The sequence below is a fragment of the Microtus oregoni genome, unplaced genomic scaffold, assembly GCF_018167655.1.
Source record: "Microtus oregoni isolate MIOR12 unplaced genomic scaffold, Mior012 000006F_ref0000085, whole genome shotgun sequence".
NCBI classification, from domain to species: Eukaryota; Metazoa; Chordata; class Mammalia; order Rodentia; family Cricetidae; genus Microtus; species Microtus oregoni.
Window position 1 is genome coordinate 36,025,884 of NW_024543065.1, and position 22,056 is coordinate 36,047,939.

At 36.3% G+C, this 22,056-nt stretch overlaps 1 protein-coding gene across 3 annotated transcripts in view; it reads left to right on the forward strand.

The window, feature by feature from the left end:
• The window catches only part of Ascc3 (activating signal cointegrator 1 complex subunit 3), a 302,434-nt gene that overhangs the window by 26,148 nt on the left and 254,230 nt on the right, over positions 1 to 22,056 (forward strand). For all 3 annotated transcript variants that reach the window (XM_041653682.1, XM_041653681.1, XM_041653683.1), the window contains exon 4: positions 132 to 691. In XM_041653682.1, coding sequence (XP_041509616.1) covers positions 132 to 691 — 560 coding nt within the window. The remainder of the gene's footprint in view (positions 1 to 131; positions 692 to 22,056) is intronic.

The window sequence follows — 22,056 nt, forward strand, 5'->3', positions numbered from 1 at the left end:
TAAATTGATTTCAATCAACAAGTGGAAGGATCTTATCTTTTTCTTTTTTCTTTTCTTTTTTTAGAAAGCACCAAGTTGAGTGATGATTCAGTTAAGCTAATACTTTTTTTTTTGTTTTTGTTTTTGAATAGTTGGAGCAGATATTGGGAGAGAAGAAATTGAAAGTGGAGCTGCATTTCTCTTTATGACATTTCACTTGACGGACTCTGTTGGTCACGTGGAGACAAAAGCTATCAGACAGATGTTTGGTCCCTTTCCATTGTCATCTGCTACTACAGCTTGTAATGCCACTAATCGAATTATTTCTCATTTTAGTCAAGATGATATGACTGCTCTTGTCCAGATGGCAGAAAACCAGTGTAGTGATAAAGTGTTTTTTGGTAAAAACTTAGCATTTTCCTTTGATATGCATGATCTGGACCACTTTGATGAATTGCCAGTAAATGGCGAAGCCCAGAAAACTATAAGCTTAGACTACAAGAAGTTCTTGAATGAACATTTTCAGGAGCACTACACCCCAGAACTCAAACCCGTAGAAAAGACAAATGGTACCTTTTTGTGGTGTGAAGTTGAGAAGTACTTAAATGCAACCTCAAAGGAAATGACTGAAGCACCAAGAATTGAAGATCTCTGCTGTACCTTGTATGACATGCTTGCTTCTGTTAAAAGTGGTGATGAACTTCAGGATGAGGTACAGTTGAAGTTTTGAAGTTGTATATAAACATGAACTATTTTACCGAACAGCTCTTTAAAAATTAATTTATTGTTATAGTATTGGTCTTCAACCTAGAGCCTTGAACATGCTGAGTATATGCTTTAGCACCAAGATACATACTCTGTCAGGAATATCCTTTTAACCATAGCCAGCATGAAAGTACTCTCTTTAACATTCTGACCTGTTACTGTAATGAGCTTTCTAACTAAGTGCTTTTATATCAGAGGCACATATACTTCCCAGTGGGCTCTTACAAAACTGAGGGTAATGAGTAGTAAAAGTGGTATGCTCCTATTTAAAAGAATTGTTTAACTGCAGTAATTAGTATTTTTACTCAGAGAAATATGTAGATTTAAATGAGAAATTGTGTGGTTGTTTTTACAAGATTTTATATTTCTAAGCATATTTCTAAATTTCTAAGCGTTTTGTGACAAAATAGCCTCAAATATTGGAAATTTCATTTGTATGTTAATTGCCGTTGATTAAGAAAATTTTTTGACCAGTTTCTGTTTGAAACGATAACTATTGAGAATCAAATTAATCTGAAATACTTGGCTGACTAGATTTTTTCCTAAAATAATTATATTATTTCCCTCTTTCTTTTCTTCCAATCCTTCCATGCACCCTGCCCCCACTTCTACTCTTGTTTTCTCACAAATTTGTGTCCTCTTTTTCTTTAATTATTTTATTTTACACACACACAAACAAGTGTGTGTGTATAAATTGCCCCATCAGTATAAATTGTGTGTAAATTGCCCTGTCTGTATATTAATTGTATGTGTATTATTTCATTGGCTAACTAATTATTTACTTTAAGTATTCTTTAGTTGCCTGTAATTTTTTTGTCTAGGATTAAGGCCCATGAGATTTCCATTTTACAGGTTAGCATGTTATCCTTGTTCAGGTCTCTTTTTGGCATCTATATTGATGATACTTCATAGGTATATCAGCTCAGATATTCTAGGAGACATGGTCTCACAGCAACTTCCTGTTCCTCTGGTTTTTACAGTCTTCCTGCCCTCTTCTACCATGAACCCTGAGCCTTAGGTGCAGGAATTGTGTTGTAGTTTGGACTGAGAACACATGACCACTTGTGCTCTGCATTTTAGTCCCTTGTGGTTTTCTGTAATGATCTCCCACTGTTACAGAGGTAAATATCTTTGAGGAAGAGTGGTATATGACCATAAGGGTATATATTTAGAGTGTAGTTAGGAATTATGTTGGTTTAGTAAAATGGCTATTACAGTTTCTCCATCAAGATACATGACGTCACTAACCCTAGGTGATTTCCCAATTGTTGAGTGTCTCTTGAGTATTAATTAGAGACCTATTAGTTACCACCAAGGTATGTGTACCTCTCTTCCACCCCTAAGGTTCTTGTTTCATAATGTTTGTTGTTGTGTGTTGGGGACCAACTTTAACAAGTATACCACTTACCAGGGTGGGGTGAGATTAGAAAAATAAGTAAAGAGCACGAAGACGCAGTGCACATAATAAAACAGAAAACAGGATAGTACCAGGGGGGAGTCCCAGTGAATACTGATGTGTCAAGGTTGTTGTGTTCAGAGGACAATTTGGGGAATCATTTCTTTTCCAACATTATCCTGGATGCCCAATCTAGTTCATCAATTTTTGCAGCAAGCATCTTTACCTGCTGAGCCATCTCAGCAGCCTGGTGCAGTAGATGTTTTATATAGTTTCACTTAAGAATATGCTGCATCTCATGTGTCATCTTTTAGTATATCTTAATTTCATATTATAATGAGCTTTTATTATAGCATTTTTAGATAATGGATGCAATGTTCTTTGATGATAATTCATTCTCTGTTGCCCTTTCTTATCCGTTTCCATTCCATGTCTGTGGTAGTCCTGCTTTTACTTTTCTTTCCTGTCCTATTTTCTCCCCTAAGTTCCACAGATATGTTAACGCGTGTGATGTTCAACTTTGTGACAACGACTTATTTTACAGTTTACTTATTCTATAGCTACAACCACATTCCTACAAATAACACAGATGGAAGAAACTGCTGTGTGAATGCCATTCCTTGGTGTTCATCCCTAGGCACCTAGTCTGATTCTATAACTTTGTTTTTCAAAGTATATTAGTGATAAACATGTCTGGGGGTATTTTAGCTGTAACTGTATATACACAGAGTTAGATATAATTATATAGGAGTTCTATGTTGAACTTTCTGAGAAATTTTCGTATTGAATTCTGTTCCTGTGGCAGTGTATACAGGATGCCACCATACTTGTGAGCGTTTCTTTTGTGCCTGGGTTCAAATGGAATCTCAGCTTTCTTTTGGGTTATACTTCCCTGATATGCTAATATATTTTTATTTAATTCATTGGTCATTTATATTTCTCAATTTGAAAAGTGTGTGTTCAATTTATTTACCCATTTACTGATTGAATTGGTTTTGTTTTGGTGTTTTTTTTTATTTCTCTCTATTTATACTGGATTTGATCCCCTATAAGATAAATATCTTGTACTAAAGATTGTATTATTTGTTGTTCTTATGTGTACTTTTTGGTTTGTGTATATATCCTGGAATTGATCCTCTGTCAGATGAGTCTCTAGTAAAGAATTTTTTTTTCATTATGTGGACTGTCTCTTTACTCTCAGTTGATGATTTCCTTTGCTGGGTAGGGCTATTTTATTATTTTAGTGTGTCAGTGCTTTTTTATTTTAATTTCTTTTTAGATTTACTTAGTCTTTCATAATTTCATACAAATACAATATATACTTTGATCAATTGAATTGTACTTTGATCACATCCTCTCCCCCTATTATTCTCTCGCATCCTCCTTCCCATCAAACTCTTTCATCTTCCTAACAGGTCTTCTACTGTCATGTCCTTTTGTGTAGGTGCTCTACTGCATTTAATTAGTGTTGCCTTCATGAACATGAATGAAAGGTTACAAGGTCAATTTACCCGACTATACTACTACAGCTTAGGACCACTCCTGTACTGCTCCCCAAGGTGGGGTGGAGCTTTATGAGCCTATTCTTGTCCATGGTTGAATGTTGGTGGACCCAGCCTTGTGCCGTTCTTGTGCAGATACCACTACGGTTATATGTTTGCATTTAGAACAACCAGGTCATATCTAGAACACAGTGTTTTGCTGTTTTCCTTCCCACCCTCTCACTTCTACATTCTTTTGTCCCCTTTTATGTCATGTTCCTTAAGCCGCGGAGGTGGTTTTGTAGATGTCCTAGTGAGGGCTGAGCATTCAGCAGTTACTTATTCTTACTATCTTGAGCAGTTATGAGTTTTTGCATTGATTGTTGCCTTCTCCAAACAGAACTTCCTCTGAAGTGTGCTAAGGCAGTGCTAATCTGAACAGCTATTCTTAAATGCTTAGAATGAAGTTTGACACCTTAAGATGTCAGCAGCAGGTTAACCCTAGGGCTTATGACCAAACATGGGCATTTGACCAGGCTTACAAGATAAGACATGAATTCCTCTAGTGGAGTTGTCTCACATTTTAATAGAAAATCAGTAGTTACCTCCGTTGCAGTTATGCCATTGTTTTTACCAGTGAATGCATTTAGAGTTTTTTTTTTCTTTTTTAAACTTATTTAAATTCTTATATTTATTTTACTATGTGAGTGTTTTGTCTACATGTAAGCATGTATGCCATGTGCATGCTTGGTGTCCATGGAGACCAAAGAGCTTATCAGATCCCTTGGAATGGGGGTTACAGGTGTTGTAAACATCCACTTGTATTCTGCTGAGCCTATCCACTGGCCTCTGCAGAAATGACAAGTTCTCTTTGGTGTGAGCTATCTCAAGCAACCTCAAGCTTTTTAAATTATTTCCTGAACTGATGGAGTGTTTATTTTTGGTTCTGGGTATTGAATTCAGATCTTTCCACTGTTTACTTTTATCTCTCACATAAGCTTATAAAGAAGAAAGTTATAGGGGTAGTTATTTGATAGCAAAGTTAATCTCCTTATCTTTTCTTTTTTTTTTCTTTTTATTTAGTAGTCCTTCTAATCAAACCTATGACCTTTTACATGGTTAGTCAAGCTCTTTACCACTAGGCTTTGTCCCTAACCCTTGGGTTTCTGAGACAAAATGGCAGTAGGTAGCATTAGTTGACTCTGAACTCCTCATGACCATCTTGTGGCCTCCTCTGGAGCACTGGGACTACATATCACATCATGCCCAGCTTTTAAATAATCATGTTGTCTACTGTTGTAGAAATTTATCGTAACAATGTAGACATATTTTCACGTTACTTAAGCATGTAAAAAGCTACTTCTCTACTGAACATATTTTTGTTCCTTAATGTGTGCTTTTCCAGCTTTTAGAATAGGTTATTTATTGATCTAGTATCTAGTGACTCTTTGACCCTTGACTGAATAATTTTCTATTTATACTGTTGTCATTATGATTAGAAAAACTTTAAGATTCCTTAACTTGTTGGAATTTAATTATTTTAGAAATTATTAAAAATGACCCCCTTAGTATAGTTAGCTACATTAGTTACAGGAATGCTACCATGTTTTAAATGACTGTTATGTATGAGCTTGCATCAGACTGTCTCTCTTGACATATCTATTTTCCTCTCAGTCTTTCAAGTTATCTATGTATAAAATTGGAAACAACAAAAAAAACTGAAAAATGGTCTCCAGTTCAAAATTCAAAACCTATTCCTTTTCTTATTTTTCCTGATCCCAGAAAGTGGAAATTATTTGGTTAGATTATCTTGTGATTGGAGATTATGATTTCTTTTCTTAATTTAATAATTATTTTATTGAACAATTATTAAAAATGACCCCCAGTATAGTTAGTTACATTAGTTACAGGAAAGCTATCATGTTTTAAATGACTGTTATGTATGAGCTTGCACCAGACTGTCTCTCTTGACATAACTATTTCCTCTCAGTCTTTTATGTTGTCTATGTATAAAATTGGGAACAACAAAAACCAACTGAAAAAGTCTCCAATTCAAAATTGAGGCTCAAGTACAAAACAAGACAGTGTTAGACATTCTGGAACCTTTTCCCGCGGCATAGACCATCCATTTTTGTTATGTGCTCTCAATCAGAAAATTTTATTTGTTTGTTTATTGATGTGTACATATCTGTGTGAGTATATGCACACCTGTGTACGTGCATGTGCCAGAAGAGGGTGTAGGGTTGCTTCTCTGCCTAATTTTTTGAGGCATTGTCTCTCCCTGGATCTAGGGCTTCTGTTTTCTGTGCTAAGCCAGAAGCCAGGACACCCCAGTGGTCTTTCTGCTTTGGCCACCCTTGGAAGTGGGGTTATTGGCATACTCCAGGCTTGTTTTATGGGTCTGGTCTTCTGAAGGTCTGTCTTTGTGATTGTAGTCTTGTATTCTTAACACTGACCTGTCTCTCTCTTCGTCTTTCATTATATTTTAAAGAGAAGAGCATAAATTGAAAAGTTGAAGGATTTTTAAAATTGTAAAGCTAGGTAAGTCTTGTCTCGACCTTCATAGTAGACAAATTTCCAACCCCTTATGAAACAATATTTCAAATATTTACTTAATAATATTGTTAGCAACATAATGTTTGAACATAACAGAGTTTTGACTTTATTCCTTATGAATTATAAATTCTTATCTGTGCCTTCAGATAAGCACTAAAGGATTGATTGAAATATTGAGAAAGGCTACCATGGTCTAGATCTGTCAGAGTGTACATATTAGTATTATTCAAATACTAAGTGCTATTTGCAGCACAATTAATGACCGTATAAATGCTATTGGAGTTGTTGTGTAATCACTCCCTAGGAAAACACTGAGTTTTAAATTTATTGATGTTCACAGCTTGTTTTTATGTAGATGGCACGTTCTGTAGCATTTGTAATCTGATAATTTGCTGTTACCACTGTCTCTTGTATCTATAGAGATGACACTTCTTGACTCCTAGCAATTCATTTCTGAACCTATTCCTTTTCTGATTTTTCCTGATCCCAGAAAGTGGAAATTATTTAGTTAGATTATCTTGTGATTGGAGATTATGATTTCTTTTCTGTTTCTGGTGTCATTGAAAATTTTATGAGAGTAATTAATTAGTATGGTTTAATGTAGTGGTCTAAACTTTATGTTCCCAGTACTTTATATTCTTTAAAGCTACTAGGAAGACACATAGAACTATTCCTTGATATTTAGCACTATTGATAATTATTTTATTTGAAATTAAAAGAAAACATCTGTAATATTTTGTCAGTTTGTAAACAGGTATTCAACTTAGAAAATGTTATAAGCACTTAGATAAGTATTTAAGATGGTAGACTATTTTGATCAGTTATCTGTATTTACATATATGACTGTAAATATTTCTTTTGAGACAAATTAGCCTATTTTCTTTTGACAAATCAGAACACTCAATATGCTATACATATTGATTTTACTAATTGCCTCACTAAGTCACTTTTCTATTATTGTGGTATATATATTGTGGCACCATTACCAAGGCCACTTAGGATGTGTTTAATTTGCTTTACAGTTTCAGAGGGTTACAGTCTGTGGTGCTGAGCAAGGACATTGTGACAGAAACAGCTGAGAGATCACATCTTGGCCCATCAGGAATAAGCAGAGAGTAAGAGGAGGGGAGGGGAGGGGAAAGAGAGAGAGAGAAGGGGAGAGGGGGGGAGGGGGAGGGAGAGAGGGAGAGGGAGGGAGAGGGGGAGAGAGAGAGAGAGAGAGAGAGAGAGAGAGAGAGAGAGATCGATCATGAACACAGGTACTAACTGGGAATGACCCGAGTCTTTTGAAACCCCTTAGCTCATTCCCACTGACAAAACTGCTCAAAAGGCTACCCCTCCCAATCCCTCCTAAACAGTTTCTCCAACTAGGGAATATTCGGCTGAGTCTTTGGGAGCCATTCTCATTCAAACCACCCCCCTGCCCATCTAATTATTTCTAGTATGTGAGAATAAATTGTGTTCACATTCCAAGTTGTTCTAATTAAACTTGTACAACGACTTTGACTTTAGGTTTGTTAAATTGTTATGTTAGATTAAGTACCTGAAAATAGTGGTCATTAATTATTATGAAAATTTAATTTATCTAATTCTTTTCAGGCAGCAACAATTGCATTGCACCTTCTTCTTAGAGATAAACAAATGCTATCCTATTTTCAAGACCATTTTTTGTTAGTTGTAACTCTATTTCACAGTGTATGTATTTAGTAATTTTCTATGCCACAAACCAAATGAGGATTAGTTTATAAATTTTAAGTATTGTCTACTTAGTATAATTATGCAGTATTCTGTATGAGCTGTAGATCCAAGGTCTTTTGTCAGAGTTACTCATGTTTTTAGCATTTTTATTATCACTTCTTTAGGGCTTCTCTTGCTGTGATAAAACACCATATCCAAAATAAACTTTGGGAGGAAATAATTTATTTCAGTTCATACTTTTGAGATTTTTGTTCATCACTGTAGAAAATCAGGGCAGAAACCTGGAGGCAGGAATTGAAGCAGAAGCCATGGAGGAGTGCTGCTTACTTTAGTTCTCAGCTGGTTTCATACACAACCCAGTACCACATGCCCAGAGATGGCACCACTTGCCACGGGCTGGGTCTTCCCACAGCGTAATAAATTAGCAGGCCAATATAAGAAGGCATTTTCTCTCAATTGTGGTTCCCTCTTCTCAGATAAATATAGCTTGTGTCAAGTTCATACACACAGACATACACACACAAAACGAAACCCAAAACCAAAAATGAAAACCAAAACCCCCAAATCAGGACAGTCACATTGTCTTCTAATGCAAATTGAAAATTACTTATTACCTCAAAGAAAGCCATTAATAATTTTGCCTTGTATATTATGCTTACTATAATGTGTAATACATGCTCTTTATTACTTCAGTGTGTAGCGTATTCTCAGAATTTGTAATGGATGTTTGTATAATTAAAAGACATGGATGAATTTTCCTTGATTTATGAGAAACAGAATTCCTCTTCTCTTTTTCACTTGATGTTATTTATTCTATGGAAACTTGTTTTCACATTGCTTAGCATACTAGCCTGGGTAGAGAATTTATAATTTATCTACTTTTAAAACCTACATTGTAACCTTATAAATTTGTGAAGCTTTCTTCTGTCTTCAGAAGGGGTTCAGTAAAAAAGAAACGTACTTGTTTCAAGAACATTTAATGCTGGCATGCCTGTACAGTTGTATCAAAGGTCAAAATTCCATGTCCGTTCAGATTCTCCTGTGCTTTTTGCCTTATTCAGACATTCTATTTCATTGTTAAATTTGGTTTGACAACTATATTTTTCCACATCCTAGCTATTTGATCCCAGCTTTGAAGCCTTTTTCTATAAAATGATTCATGGCTGTGTCTCTATCTCTCTCAGTAGCTTTTGGTCATTTTGCGCCTAATCTCTACTTTCCCCCTCACTTTTTTTAGTGTTTGTTTTTAGAGAACTAGCTTTTGGTAGTGTTGCTTTTCAGTTTTACATTTTGATATATGACTTAGCTTTTATTAATAAAGCATACATTTGTTTTAAATAATTAGGCCTCTGAGAATTTTCCATTCTTTAGTTACAAAAGAGTTGAAATAACCCCGAAGGTCTTATTATACGCAGTTTTCAATTATATTTATTTTACAATGGAAATGATGGTTTTACTTACATATTTTAGCTGTTGATGTCTAGGTTGGTGATGCTGTGCTACAATCACTACTCTGTAGGCTACGCAGGAGATTGCTAGTTCGATGCTAGCCTGGGCTACTCATTTAAATAAATGAAAATGTCTCAAATTCAGCTGAATGCATGATTAATAGATTGGGCAAAGACTTAAGTCTCCCAGTGTAGACAAAGGTCTCCAGGTTTGATGGAGGAAGGTCATTGGCTAATAAAGGCACTGCCCTGGCCCGTTTTATTGGTTAGAGGATAGGTGGGAGGAGAAAACAGAACAGGATGCTGGGAGGAAGAGGAAGTGAGGTGAGAGACTCGAAAGCTCTGCTCTCCGGAGCAGATGCCTCAGCAGAGACGCCATGCCCTGCTCCCGGGATGAAGCTCCGACCCAGGATGGACTAGGCTAGAATCTTCCCGGTAAGCGCACCTTGGGGTGCTACACACAGATGATTAGAAATGGGCTAAATTAATATGTGAGAATTAGCCTAGAAGAGAATGGGCCAAGCAGTGATTAAATGAATACAGTTTCCGTGTAATTATTTCGGGCATAAGCTAGCTGAGCGGGCGGCTGGGGTGCTGGGGAAGCGGCCCCGCCGCCCCTAATTATTACATATGGCGCCCACGTGGACAACTGCTTCCACATAAAGCCTGAGACAGCTTGGGAAGTAATTCTAGAACAAAATGAAAGCATTGTGCCTGGTTTCTTGGTAGCAGCAATTTCTCGGTTCTACTCTGCTTGCTAGAGGCAAGCAAGCGCCTCATCTAAGAGAGGCTTCCTGACTCAGCTTTAGCTGCAAAGCCTGCAGCTCATTAAGAGGTCCTGCCACGAAACACTTAAACGGTGTTGACGAAAAGCTGAACACATGCTTTTCGGTTTTCAGCCATAACAGGAAAAAAGCTGCACCGTTTAAAAATGCCGGCTTTCTGGGCCGTCCTGCCAGGGCAAACTCTGACTATTTGAGGCAGGAGGGCCGGCTACCGAGAGAGGACTTGAGTGTTGTCTGTTGTAGCTCACTTGCTGGTAGGGACCTTGAAATGCCATACAGTTGTTGCAGTAAACATGGCTACAGCCTGTATATCTGCCATGAGGCTGGAAAGCTAAGGAATGGACTGGATCTAGCTGGCAAAGCCACGCCTTTAATCCTACCCATATTGCTCAGTAAATTAAATACTCGTGTGGTCAGAAAAAGAGAGATATACAGTAGAGAGAAATTCAAAGACAAAGAAAATTTCTAAATGGTTTGAAGTGTGTTAAAAATATATGCAGACTAAAATTTGAAGTTCTTAAAGTAAAAAACAAAAAAAGAAAGAGAGTTGTTGTGTGTGGTAGCACACGCCTTTAATCCCAGTGCCTAGAAGGCAGAGACAAACAAATCTCTGTGAGTTCAAGGTGTAGTAGCATACACCTTTAATCCCGAATGCCTGGGAGGCAGAGACAGGCGGATCTCTGAGAGTTCAAAGACAGCCTGGTTTACAGAGTTACTTCAGGTCAAAGATACAGAGAACCTATCTCAAAAAGCAAAAAGTTAAAAGTAAAAATAAACAAAATAGAGGTTAAAATAAAACGAACAAAGATGGAAAATACACAGAGAATCTTGATACTGTATGCTATTATGCTCTCTTTGAATTGTTTGAATGCTGAGGAAGGAGCAACAGCTACTAAAAGATATTTATTTATAAATACTGCTGAACTAATCCAACATAGATATTTTCAATTTGGATCTAGGGATATGATACTTTGGAAAGGAGTTTCTTTTGTTTTCACAGAGGATGAGACGCTGTTCATTTCTTCTATTCCGATTTGGTATGATGGACCACGCCCTCCTGAAGGGTTGCAGTGAACATCTTCAGAAAATTGCTTCGCTCAACTGCCAACTGAGATGAAACTAGCACACAGGTTATACCATGAAAGACCTAATTAACAACGCCCCCATTCAGCAGGAAGCAGTTTGGAGAGAAATAACTGCGCCCATATTCCCAAATAATGTTTATAAATGTTCTTTTACATTTAAAGGGGGATATGATATAGATATGAATAATTTACATTAGTATAGATTTTGCTTTATTGATAGAGATTTAAGGTCAATTTTGTTATATATATAAGTGTTTCTGATTTTGATTAAGGTATTGTGATTGTGTAGTTCATTTAAATATGTACTGTATAATTAAGAAATATAGGTTGTTAATGGATAATCATCGATAATAGTAAAGCTTGTAATCATGTTAGTTAGATTTTCTAGATATATAGAGATATATTTTAGATAGACATTCTTCATGTCTTTCAAAGATTACAGAATAGGACATTTAATGTTTTAATAACTGAGGACTTTTCATGACAATGAGACACTCTGCTCCTGGCAGCACCAATCTATTTCAAAGGAAGATGGGCATCGAAGAGGCTCGTTATGGAGTTTTGATAGCCATTTGGGCAAGAAACTGCTCTTGCCTGGACTATTGCATAAACTGGACACAGAGAACCTGCAGAGAGAGGACTACTGAACTTGCCTAAGGTGAGATGATCTTTCGGGGTTCCTGATTCATTTTGAAAGAGTCTGCAAGACATTCTGCAGGACACAACAGAGAGTGACTGAACTGACTTTGAATTTTCCTGCTTTATGGAAATGTCTGCTGGATACCATGGGCCTGAAGGCTGAAGATGGATGCCCCAACGGTACAAAAGAACTTTGGGTGACTGTCCAGGCAGCGAGATATCTTTGTCATTTCTAGAATTTGAAGTTTCTTAGTTCTTGTTTACTTAGGTAATATTATATCTTTCTGGAGTCTTTGATGGAGTTAAGAATAGTTAGTTATAGTTATAGTTTTCCTTAGTTATGATAAAGATTATTGTAACTTTTACTTGATAACTGTTTTGTTATATGTAATTTTGCTATGTTAAAGTTAAAGCCTTTTTTTATGTTTAAACCGAAAAAGGGGAAATGATGGAGGAAGGTCATTGGCTAATAAAGGCACTGCCCTGGCCCGTTTTATTGGTTAGAGGATAGGTGGGAGGAGAAAACAGAACAGGATGCTGGGAGGAAGAGGAAGTGAGGTGAGAGACTCGAAAGCTCTGCTCTCCGGAGCAGATGCCTCAGCAGAGACGCCATGCCCTGCTCCCGGGATGAAGCTCCGACCCAGGATGGACTAGGCTAGAATCTTCCCGGTAAGCGCACCTTGGGGTGCTACACACAGATGATTAGAAATGGGCTAAATTAATATGTGAGAATTAGCCTAGAAGAGAATGGGCCAAGCAGTGATTAAATGAATACAGTTTCCGTGTAATTATTTCGGGCATAAGCTAGCTGAGCGGGCGGCTGGGGTGCTGGGGAAGCGGCCCCGCCGCCCCTAATTATTACACAGGTTCAATTGAAAAGAAAGATGAACTGTTTGAAAATAGAGTCCGATTTGGTTATACAGATATGTACATATAATGATATCATATCTAAAGCTGATAAAATACCCCACATTTGATTATAGTTCCTCTCTTTCTGTTAATTATTATTCTTTTATACAAAGATTTAAGCATTGTTAGCATAAAGACATTTCACTGTATGGATTGTGTTTAATCATAGTGAGTAATCTTGCTGCTTTACAAAATTTGCCATTATTCAAAGAAAAATCACTTTTATTCCATATTGGCTTTCTTTTAGGCTTATTTTATGCTAGTTTTAGGTTTTCTGAAAAAGCAAAAATATATAGCTTCTGAATATGTCTTGTTTCACATTTTTTCTTATTATTAACATCTTGCATTAGTTTGGCATATTTGTTACAATTGAGAGTCAGGATATCGATATATTATTGGTATAAGCAAAGGCACTGTGAAACCACCTACCTGGACTTTTCTGTGGTGGAAGACAGTTTATTTGGGAATGCAAATTGCCAGGTGACCAGGAAAAACTTTGTCAGTTTTATGGGTAAAAGTAGTGTAGGAAGAGGTATGGGGCAAAACAGCCTACAAGTTAGCATGGGGACTGTTGAGTTGATCCAGAACTAGATGCTCATTACCTGATGCATTTGACCATTGCAGGTGGATAAGGGAAAGGTTGTCTCTTTCTAACAAACACAAACTTACTTCAGATTTCTAAGGAATTCTGAATTTAGGATTCTATTTACTGCTTAATAATCCTTCTGTTTCCCTATGAGAGTGGCCTAGCTATAACATTTTCAGCAGCACTGCCATTTTGGGGGCCACTTTGGCCTAACAGTATCAATTAAAGTTCATAATTTATTATGATTCATTTTTGGTATTACAGAGTCTCTGGGTTTTGACTGATGTGTAGTGTGTGTGTGTCCATCAGAACTGGAAGACTTTGGCCTCTGTCTTTTGTCTCCTACTATTTTTATATTTTTTTAAACCTTATTTTGTGTATGCATGTGTACACATGTGTGTTTAGCATGCATGTTGTGGAAGAGGTCAGAGGACAACTTTAACTTTGGGATCATTCTCCCACCATGTGAGGTCCAGAGTGAACTGAGGCCCTTGGGCTTTTGCAGCAAGCATTTACCCTCTGAACCATCTGTTTCACAAGTCTCCCCCCCCCCCCCCATTGAGCCCCTGGCAACCTTGATAGGATAGTTTTGCTTTTTCTATACTTTTGTTGTTGTTGTTGTTGTTGTTTTTCGGTTTTGGGTTTTCAAGACAGGGTTTCTCTGTAGCTTTTGGAAACTGTTCTGGAATTAGCTCTTGTAGACCAGGCTGGCCTCGAACTCACAGAGATCTGCCTGTCTCTGCCTCCCGAGTGCTGGGATTAAAGATGTGCACCACCACTACCAAGCTCTTTCTATACTTTTCTTGAAAACCATTTTCTCTGCTTTTTTCCAGAATATTCTGTAGGTGGAATCATAAAATACATATTGTTTACAGACTGCTTGTTTTACTTAGCAGTGTGCATTTAAGATTTTTCTGTGTCCTCTTGGGATATGATAGTGTGTTTCTTTTTAATGCTGAACAGCACTACACTGTTTATTCATTTTCTTTCTTTTTTTTTTTTTTGTTTTTTTTCGAGACAGGGTTTCTTTGTGGTTTTGGAGCCTGTCCTGGGACTAGCTCTTGTAGACCAGGCTGGCCTAGAACTCACAGAGATCCGCCTGCCTCTGCCTCCAGAGTGCTGGGATTAAAGGCGTGCGCCACCACCGCCCGGTTTATTCATTTTCTTATTGTTCTTTACAAGCTTTGACAATTAAAACTGAAAATATTTTTGTTTTTCTGTTATTTATTCTTTCTGTTTTGACATTTGCCCAACAGTTGCTTTTTGAGTACCTAATTTATTTTCCTTCCTTGAAAACTCTCTATGAAGAAGAAGTACTTTAACTTTGTTTGATTTGAAATGTACTTCCAATTAACTGCTCAAATAAACATCTTTCAGGCTCTAAGCTTTGGGTTTGCCATTCTTTCTAGACCTTTGCTTTTTTTTCTGTGTTGGGAGCTACCGATTGGTTTTGTTGTTTGGTTTGCTTTTGGTGTGGAAGCTAATTGTTTTTTTTTTTTGTTTGTTTGTTTGTTTGTTTTAAGTCTAATAATTACATTTGTTGACATATTTTATAAATGGATTTACTGTAACATGAGGGTCTGTTTGTTGGGGTTTCTGTTCTACCCTGTTCCCACAGCTGTTACCCCCCCCCCCATCACACAGAGATTCTATATTAATGATAAACTGATTGGCCCATTAACTCAGGCTTTGTATTAGCTCTTATAACTTATATTAACCCAATATTCTCATCTATGTTAGCCACATGGCTCAGTCCCTTTTTCAGCGGGGTAGGTCACATCCTGCTTCTTCGGTGGTCTGGGCAGGACTGGGGAGAAGAGCTTCCCTCTTCCCAGAATACTCCTGTTTTCATTGATCCGCCTCTACTTCCTGTCTGGTTTTCCCTTCTATACTTCCTGCCTGGCTATCGGCCAATCAGCGTTTATTTAAAATATAATTGACAGAATATATAATTGTCCTACACCAGACTTTTTGTTTTTTACATACCTTTTTGTGTGTGTGCATGCTCTTTCATCCTCCTCTTTCTTTCTTACCCACCCCTTTTTTTGTTGGTTATGTAGCCTGAGTTAGCCTCTAACTCAAGGTCTTCTTCCTTCCCAATGCTGAAATTATAGGTGTGCATCCCTGTGTCTGCCAATTGAGTACTTTTAAAACAATTCATGTTATGACTTTCTTTGGGTTGTAAAAGATAAATGATGCTTCTTTTAACAGATATGGTGGTTGGGGTTTACATTCTGTTTTTGGCATTTGAGTTTAATGCTCCAGTTGCCTCTTGCATCATTTGTAGTTGATCAAACACTCACTACAGTTCATTTTGTCATACTTTACAGGTATTCAGTACGAGTATTCATTCCTCCTGTTCTTCATCTCTTAAAATCCTGTTAGTTCTATTTTGGAACTTCTCTATATATAGTCTACGTCTTTTGGGGGGCTTTAAATATCATCTTAAGTACTTACTGTCTTGCATCTTAGGTGAACCCTGTCTCTGGCAACCTTCTTCTGTTTCTAGATCTCTACTTGGTTCTTAATCACTTATTGTTTTGCCTTTTGTCTTTTACCTCATTGGCCGTTTTGTTGGCTTTTTAAAATCTGTTTTTTTTTTTTTAACTTTTCTCATTTATTTGTGTGTGTATGTGTGAATGTATGTGGAGATCAGAGAACAGTTTACAGCACGTGGTTCTCTTCTACCATGTGAGTTAAACTTAGGTCATCAGGCTTGTGTAGTGTTGTTCACTCATTGAACCATCTCACTGGTCCTATTTATTCATGTTTCTGATTTTTTTCTAGATATGCTTTATGATTGACTTTTTTTTATGACAGTGATTTTTAGTGTAGGAGTTTTTTTCCTCCCATGTGTTCTGATTAACTTAATTGTTAACTTAAAACTTATCTAGAGTCTTCCAAGAAGAAAGCCATCATTGAAGAATTGCCTAGATCAGTTTGGTGTTGGGCTTGTCTGTGGAGGATTGTCTTATTTGATGCAGGAGGTCCCAACCCACTGTCAGTAGACGAACTCCTAGACCATATCAGAGCTAGCTAAGAATGAGCCTATGAGTAACCTAAGAAACAACATTTCTGTTTTGAGTTCCTCACCTGACGTCCTTCAGTGGTAGACTGTAACCCGGAAGTGTAAGATTAAATAAACCACTAGTTGCTTTTAGTCACAATGTTTTCTTTCTCAGAAGTAACTAGAACAACAGTTTCCATAATTTTATTTTTATTGTGTTTAAGATTTATTTATTATTGTGCCAAACATGGTTAATTGACGTATGCATGTTTTGCCTGCATGTATGCATGTGTGTCACGTGCCTGCCTGGTGCCCAGAGAGACCAGTAGAGAGTGTTGGAATCCTTGGAACTTGAGTTATATATGATTGCTGGCCACCATGTAGGTCCTCTGTAGAAGCAATAAGTGCTTGTAACCACTGACCCTTTTTTTCATCCCCACATTTTAATTTTAGATTGACATGAATTTGAAGCTTTTTCCTTTCACATTCCTCTGAGCTCCTCCTAAATTCTTACAAGAGCTGTGACCCCTGCTTTGTTTGGGGTCATCATTGATAGGGATGGGAAACCGTGTTCACTTTCCTGCTTCAACTAAGATCAGTGCTAGCTGCCACCCTGCACTGAGCACTTTTCATCTAGGTTACCCCAAAGAGAAAGCTCCCTAGCCTGTTTCAGAACCAGAGCTCACATGACCACAAACTTTAGCCTTTTTGTTCTTCCTTTCTTTCTTTTTTTTTTTGCTCAATTTTTGTCATAGAAATGTGTTTGTCCTCTGTTTTCCTTATTTATTACAACACATAAACAATGTCTGCAGTCTTCATAAGTAGAAATGGTAATTTTTTCAGAAGCCCTCTTGTTTTTAAGCAGAAAAGTGAGATTTTCAAGATAATTTTATGAAAACATTAAAATAAAATAGAAATCATGTAACTAGAGATAAATACATTAAACCAATTAGGTCAGCCTCAGACAATACATTTTCTTATTTGTGCCTCCTAGAAATTTATATAGATAAAATCATGCATATATATATATGTATATATATATACACACACATACATATATATCTATATTTGTCTATCTATCTATCTATCTATCTATCTATCTATCATCAAAAATATTTATTTCATGACCTGTGGATTGAAGTTGTGAGACCATGTATACATTTATTTTGTGTGATATTGCAACATGATGTCAGTTTAAATTTTCAAGAAATATGCAATAAAGTTATAGCCCCTTCCCCCCAAATACTTGTTTTAAGTCAGTTTGATTTTTTTATTCAGCCATATTCATAGCTGTCCTGTCCCATACGGCTAAATTCTAGGAAGGCAAAAGGTTAAAAAGGAGTGATTGTGGGAGAAATAGGCTCAATGTACAGTACATACATCTGTGACAGTGTTCTTATATTACAGTACATATACAATGAATATAAATACTAAAGATAACAAGAATAATGTATCAAAGTAGAAAATAGGCATGGTGGTACATACTTATAATTCTAGTACCTGAGAGAGACTGAGCCAAAGGATCATGATTTTTAGGAAATCACACTGTCTCAAAAGAAGACTCTCCTCCTCCACACACACACATCAAAGGGGAAAATATGTGATAGAATTTTTATTTCAAAAGAGAAGGTACTTATCTTCATAGACTCATTAAAATTTTCAATAAACAAATTGTTTAAGAATTTAGCCATTTATGAATATTTTCTAATAGTAGAATAACAAAATTCATTGTATAGCTTTTGCCTGTCAGCCATATATTCTTGGCATGTAAATTCATTCGTTGACAGAGATCAGTAAATAGTTACTGTTTTTGTTTTGTTTTTCATAGTGTTATATTTGAGAACCCAAATTGATCAAAATAAATAATCATGATGATTCTGGGGAAAAAGCATAACAAGAAAACTGCAATTAGGAAATCATGTGACTTTGCTTTGGTGATGTCAGTCTTAACTCTAGTTTTCCTAACTTAGCTCTTTATCCATTTTATATATCAGCCAATGTCCAGAAAAAAAGGCATGTGTAATATTTCTTTCCAAAAATTTTTGTTTGTTTGTGTTTTTGCTTTTTTCGAGACAAGGTTTCTGCATGTCCCTGACTATCCTGGAACTTGCTTTGTAGACCAGGTTGGCCTTGAATTCAGAGATCTATCTGTCTCTGCCTCCTGAGTGCTTGTGCCACCACCACCCAGTTCTTTCCAATAATTTGTATTGATACTTTAATGCCTTGAGACTCCATCTAGTATAGAGTCCTCTGACAGATGGTGCTGTTTTTATTGTCCATGCAGTAAAGAATCTGTACATTACCAATTAATGTATTTACCAGTCTACCATGAACTGCAATAGATCTTATTAAAGATCTATATGATGTTTCAACTAAATTATTTTTTGAAAAATGTTCATTTTTCTATTAATATACAAACAAACAGGCTTGTTTGAAAAGCAGTGTCTTTCTTATTTGCTTTTTATAAATATGGCTATTTACACAGTCACTTAAAATACTAATTCTCTGTATAAACTCCTTCAGAACTAAGTTAAAATTGTCTTGTGTCTTTTTATATCCTCCCTGTGCCACTCAACTAACTTCAGTTAGGCCTCAGATTCAAGAATTTATGTTTCACCCCAGTGATAGTTTTTAAAATTAATTTTATTAATATTACAAGACACTAATTACTAATATTATAAGTTGCTAAAATACTTTTACTGCTGAGAGTTTAAAGAAAATATTCTGTTTGTTTTGTATATATGGCATCTGGGTTATTTGTCCTGTCTGGTTCCCGCAATCGTTAAGTCCCAAAGAAATTACACAGAGGTCTACATTAGTTATAAACTGATTGGCCCATTAGCTCAGGCTTCTTATTAACTCTTATAACTTCTATAGTCCATTATTAGCCTATTATTCTTGTCTGTGTTAGCCATGTGGCTCAGTACCTTATTCAGCGGGGCAGTCGCATCTTGCTTCTTCTGTGGTTGGGTCAGGACTGCAGAGGAATGGGCTTCCTTCTTCCCAGAATTCTTCTGTTCTTGACCCGCCTCTACTTCTTGTCTGGTTGTCCTGCCTATACTTTCTCATATATTTAGTCATTTAATTTGAAATTATGTACATATATTATGTGCCTATGACTATTATAAAACATATACAAAATTGGAAATTTTAAAAGAATGTTATAGAAATTATTTTTATTGGTCTGGGCATTGAACCTAGGACCTGGTTCATGTTAGACAAGCATTCTACTACTGTGCCATGTTCCCACCTTGAACCTTATTAGCAACATTAAAATCCTTCCCATTAGAACAGTATGTTTGGATATTCTTCATAATTTTTGAATCTTGAACTGTTTGTGATATTTTGAGCTATAATCAATCCCATTTAATAATTAATCTGTATGACAATTAGAAATTATTGGATTTTTTTTTTTTAAACAAGAAATAGTAAAGAGACAGCATATGTTGACCAGATCTGAATTTCCAAAGGAAAATGCTTTGGAGCATGCTCAAGATAAATTTAGAAAAATTAAATTTGCAAAACTTTTTGAGTATTCTAGGCAGCAAACAGTAGTGAGCTTAAAGGAGAGAAAGACTTTAAGGGCATTTAATTCTTAAATCAAGAGACCTTGGGAATGGGTTCGGTGACAGGGATGCAGTGGGTAAAGTAGGGTAGGGAGTGTTAAATATGCCTAGTTGGGTAGGAGTAATAGCAGTTCCATTCATGAATATAAAGAGCTCTTAGAAAGAATGAAGTGGGGGAGCTGGAGAGATGGCTCAGAGGTTAAGAACATTGCCTGCTCTTCCAAAGGTCCTGAGTTCAATTCCCAGCAACCACATGGTGGCTCACAACCATCTGTAACGGGGTCTGGTGCCCTCTTCTAGCCTGCAGTCATACACACAGACAGAATATTGTATACAAAATAAATAAATATTTTTTTTAAAAAAAAGAATGAAGTGGGTAGAGAAATATGGACAGTTTTACACATGAAGCATTTTAAGAGACCTTTAGGTCCTGTAAGTAGAAAGGATAACTTGGGTATTTAGTAGGGAGCTCAGGGTGCATAGATGTATAGATTTCAGTTTTAATGTGTACTTGCTAAGGTTTGATTGTAAATAGATAACGAGGGAAGATGAAGTGAAGGTATCCTTAAAGAATGGACCCTTACATTCAATTGTGGATGAATCTAAAGAGGAGACAGGAAAAGAATGATATATCAAGAATATAAAAGGAAATGTAGATTTCAAGAAGAATAAGAAGTATTTAGCAGTATGGCATGTTCTGATTACTGAACAGGATTGGGAATGATAGAGACAGAAACTTGTTCTTTTTCAAAGCTGTGAGTCCTTCAAGTAGAATGACTGCTAGTAGACAATGCTGTTTGAAGAACCCTAGCTCAAAACTATACTGTTCTAAAATTTGAAATTTTTAATAGCCAGCATGTTTACCATGAGAAGGAAAGCCCACAGTTTACCTCACGATATAGAGTGAAGTCATAATGTAGATGTTCTAAAAATATTGTATGGAGTAACTTTTGGCCCACATACATAAGGTATGTATTGAAACAGGTGACTTTCATATTTAGACTTTGGTCCTATTCTCCAACTATTTTTACCATGCATATGAAAAAATCTCTCAAATCTAAAAATAGTAAAGTCAATTCTGTTCTGGTCCCAAACATTTTGAATTGGGAATACTCAGTGGCAATAGATCTTATCCTGCAAGTGCTTTCAGTAATGAAGCTTAGTATTTCCTTGCATTCTGTATCTTATACTTTCGTTTTTCAAAATGTTAATTCAAGACTGCAGAGGTAGCTCAGTTGTTTAAGTGCATATTGCAGAGAACCTGAATTCCAGCCTCAGAAACAGAGATTTGCACAGTTTGCTGGCCTTTGGCATGCTTGGCAAGTTGCAGATACCTTGTCCTTAAAAAAAGACAGAAAGGGGGGGGGGGGGAAGGTAGGATTTCTACTTAGGAGCAATACTGGAGAGTGACCTTTGGCTGTCTTGTATACCCGTTGTCCTACACAAGTGTACACACACATGCACACACACCAGTTGTTTAGGCAGTCTGGTTTCTAAATTTAAAACAAAATGGGTTCTAGAAATTTTATTTAAATAACACTACAGAGAGCCACAGATTGAACGTATAAATAAAACATGTTTATGCATTTATCACTCCTGTTATATATAAAGAGAAAGCTTAAATAGTTTGTGGTATTACTTTGAATAAGAATGAAAATATATTATTTTAATAGATTTGTTACTTATTGAAATACAGCCAGTCTGTTGGTATTTTTCTAATGTTTGCTCAGTTATCACTTTGTTGTGGTTATTCATACTTATTTGCTCACATTTTTTCATTGGAAAATTATATATGTATGCCTGTTTCACTGTTTTGTAAAAGCTCTTCAAGTACTTTTCAGTTAAATGGGTTGTCTCATTATAGTCTACCTGTATTCTTTCTGTTAGATTGAAAACTACTTCACTTTCTTCTCAGAACATTGCTTGTAAACAAGCTCTTTGGTCCTGGTTCAGCTTTTGTGCTGATATGCTTTAATTGCTCATTGGGACTCTCTTTAAAAGTATAGATGAAATTTAGCTCAGAACTTCAAGTGTTTTGTCAGTGTGGTGTCTTCAGCTTTTTAAGTGAAGTGTTAGAAATACATTGATTAAATAAAAATGTAGCCGTCTACCTTTCCAGGCTTTCCTAGATTTTGTGAGATCACAGTTTTTATTTA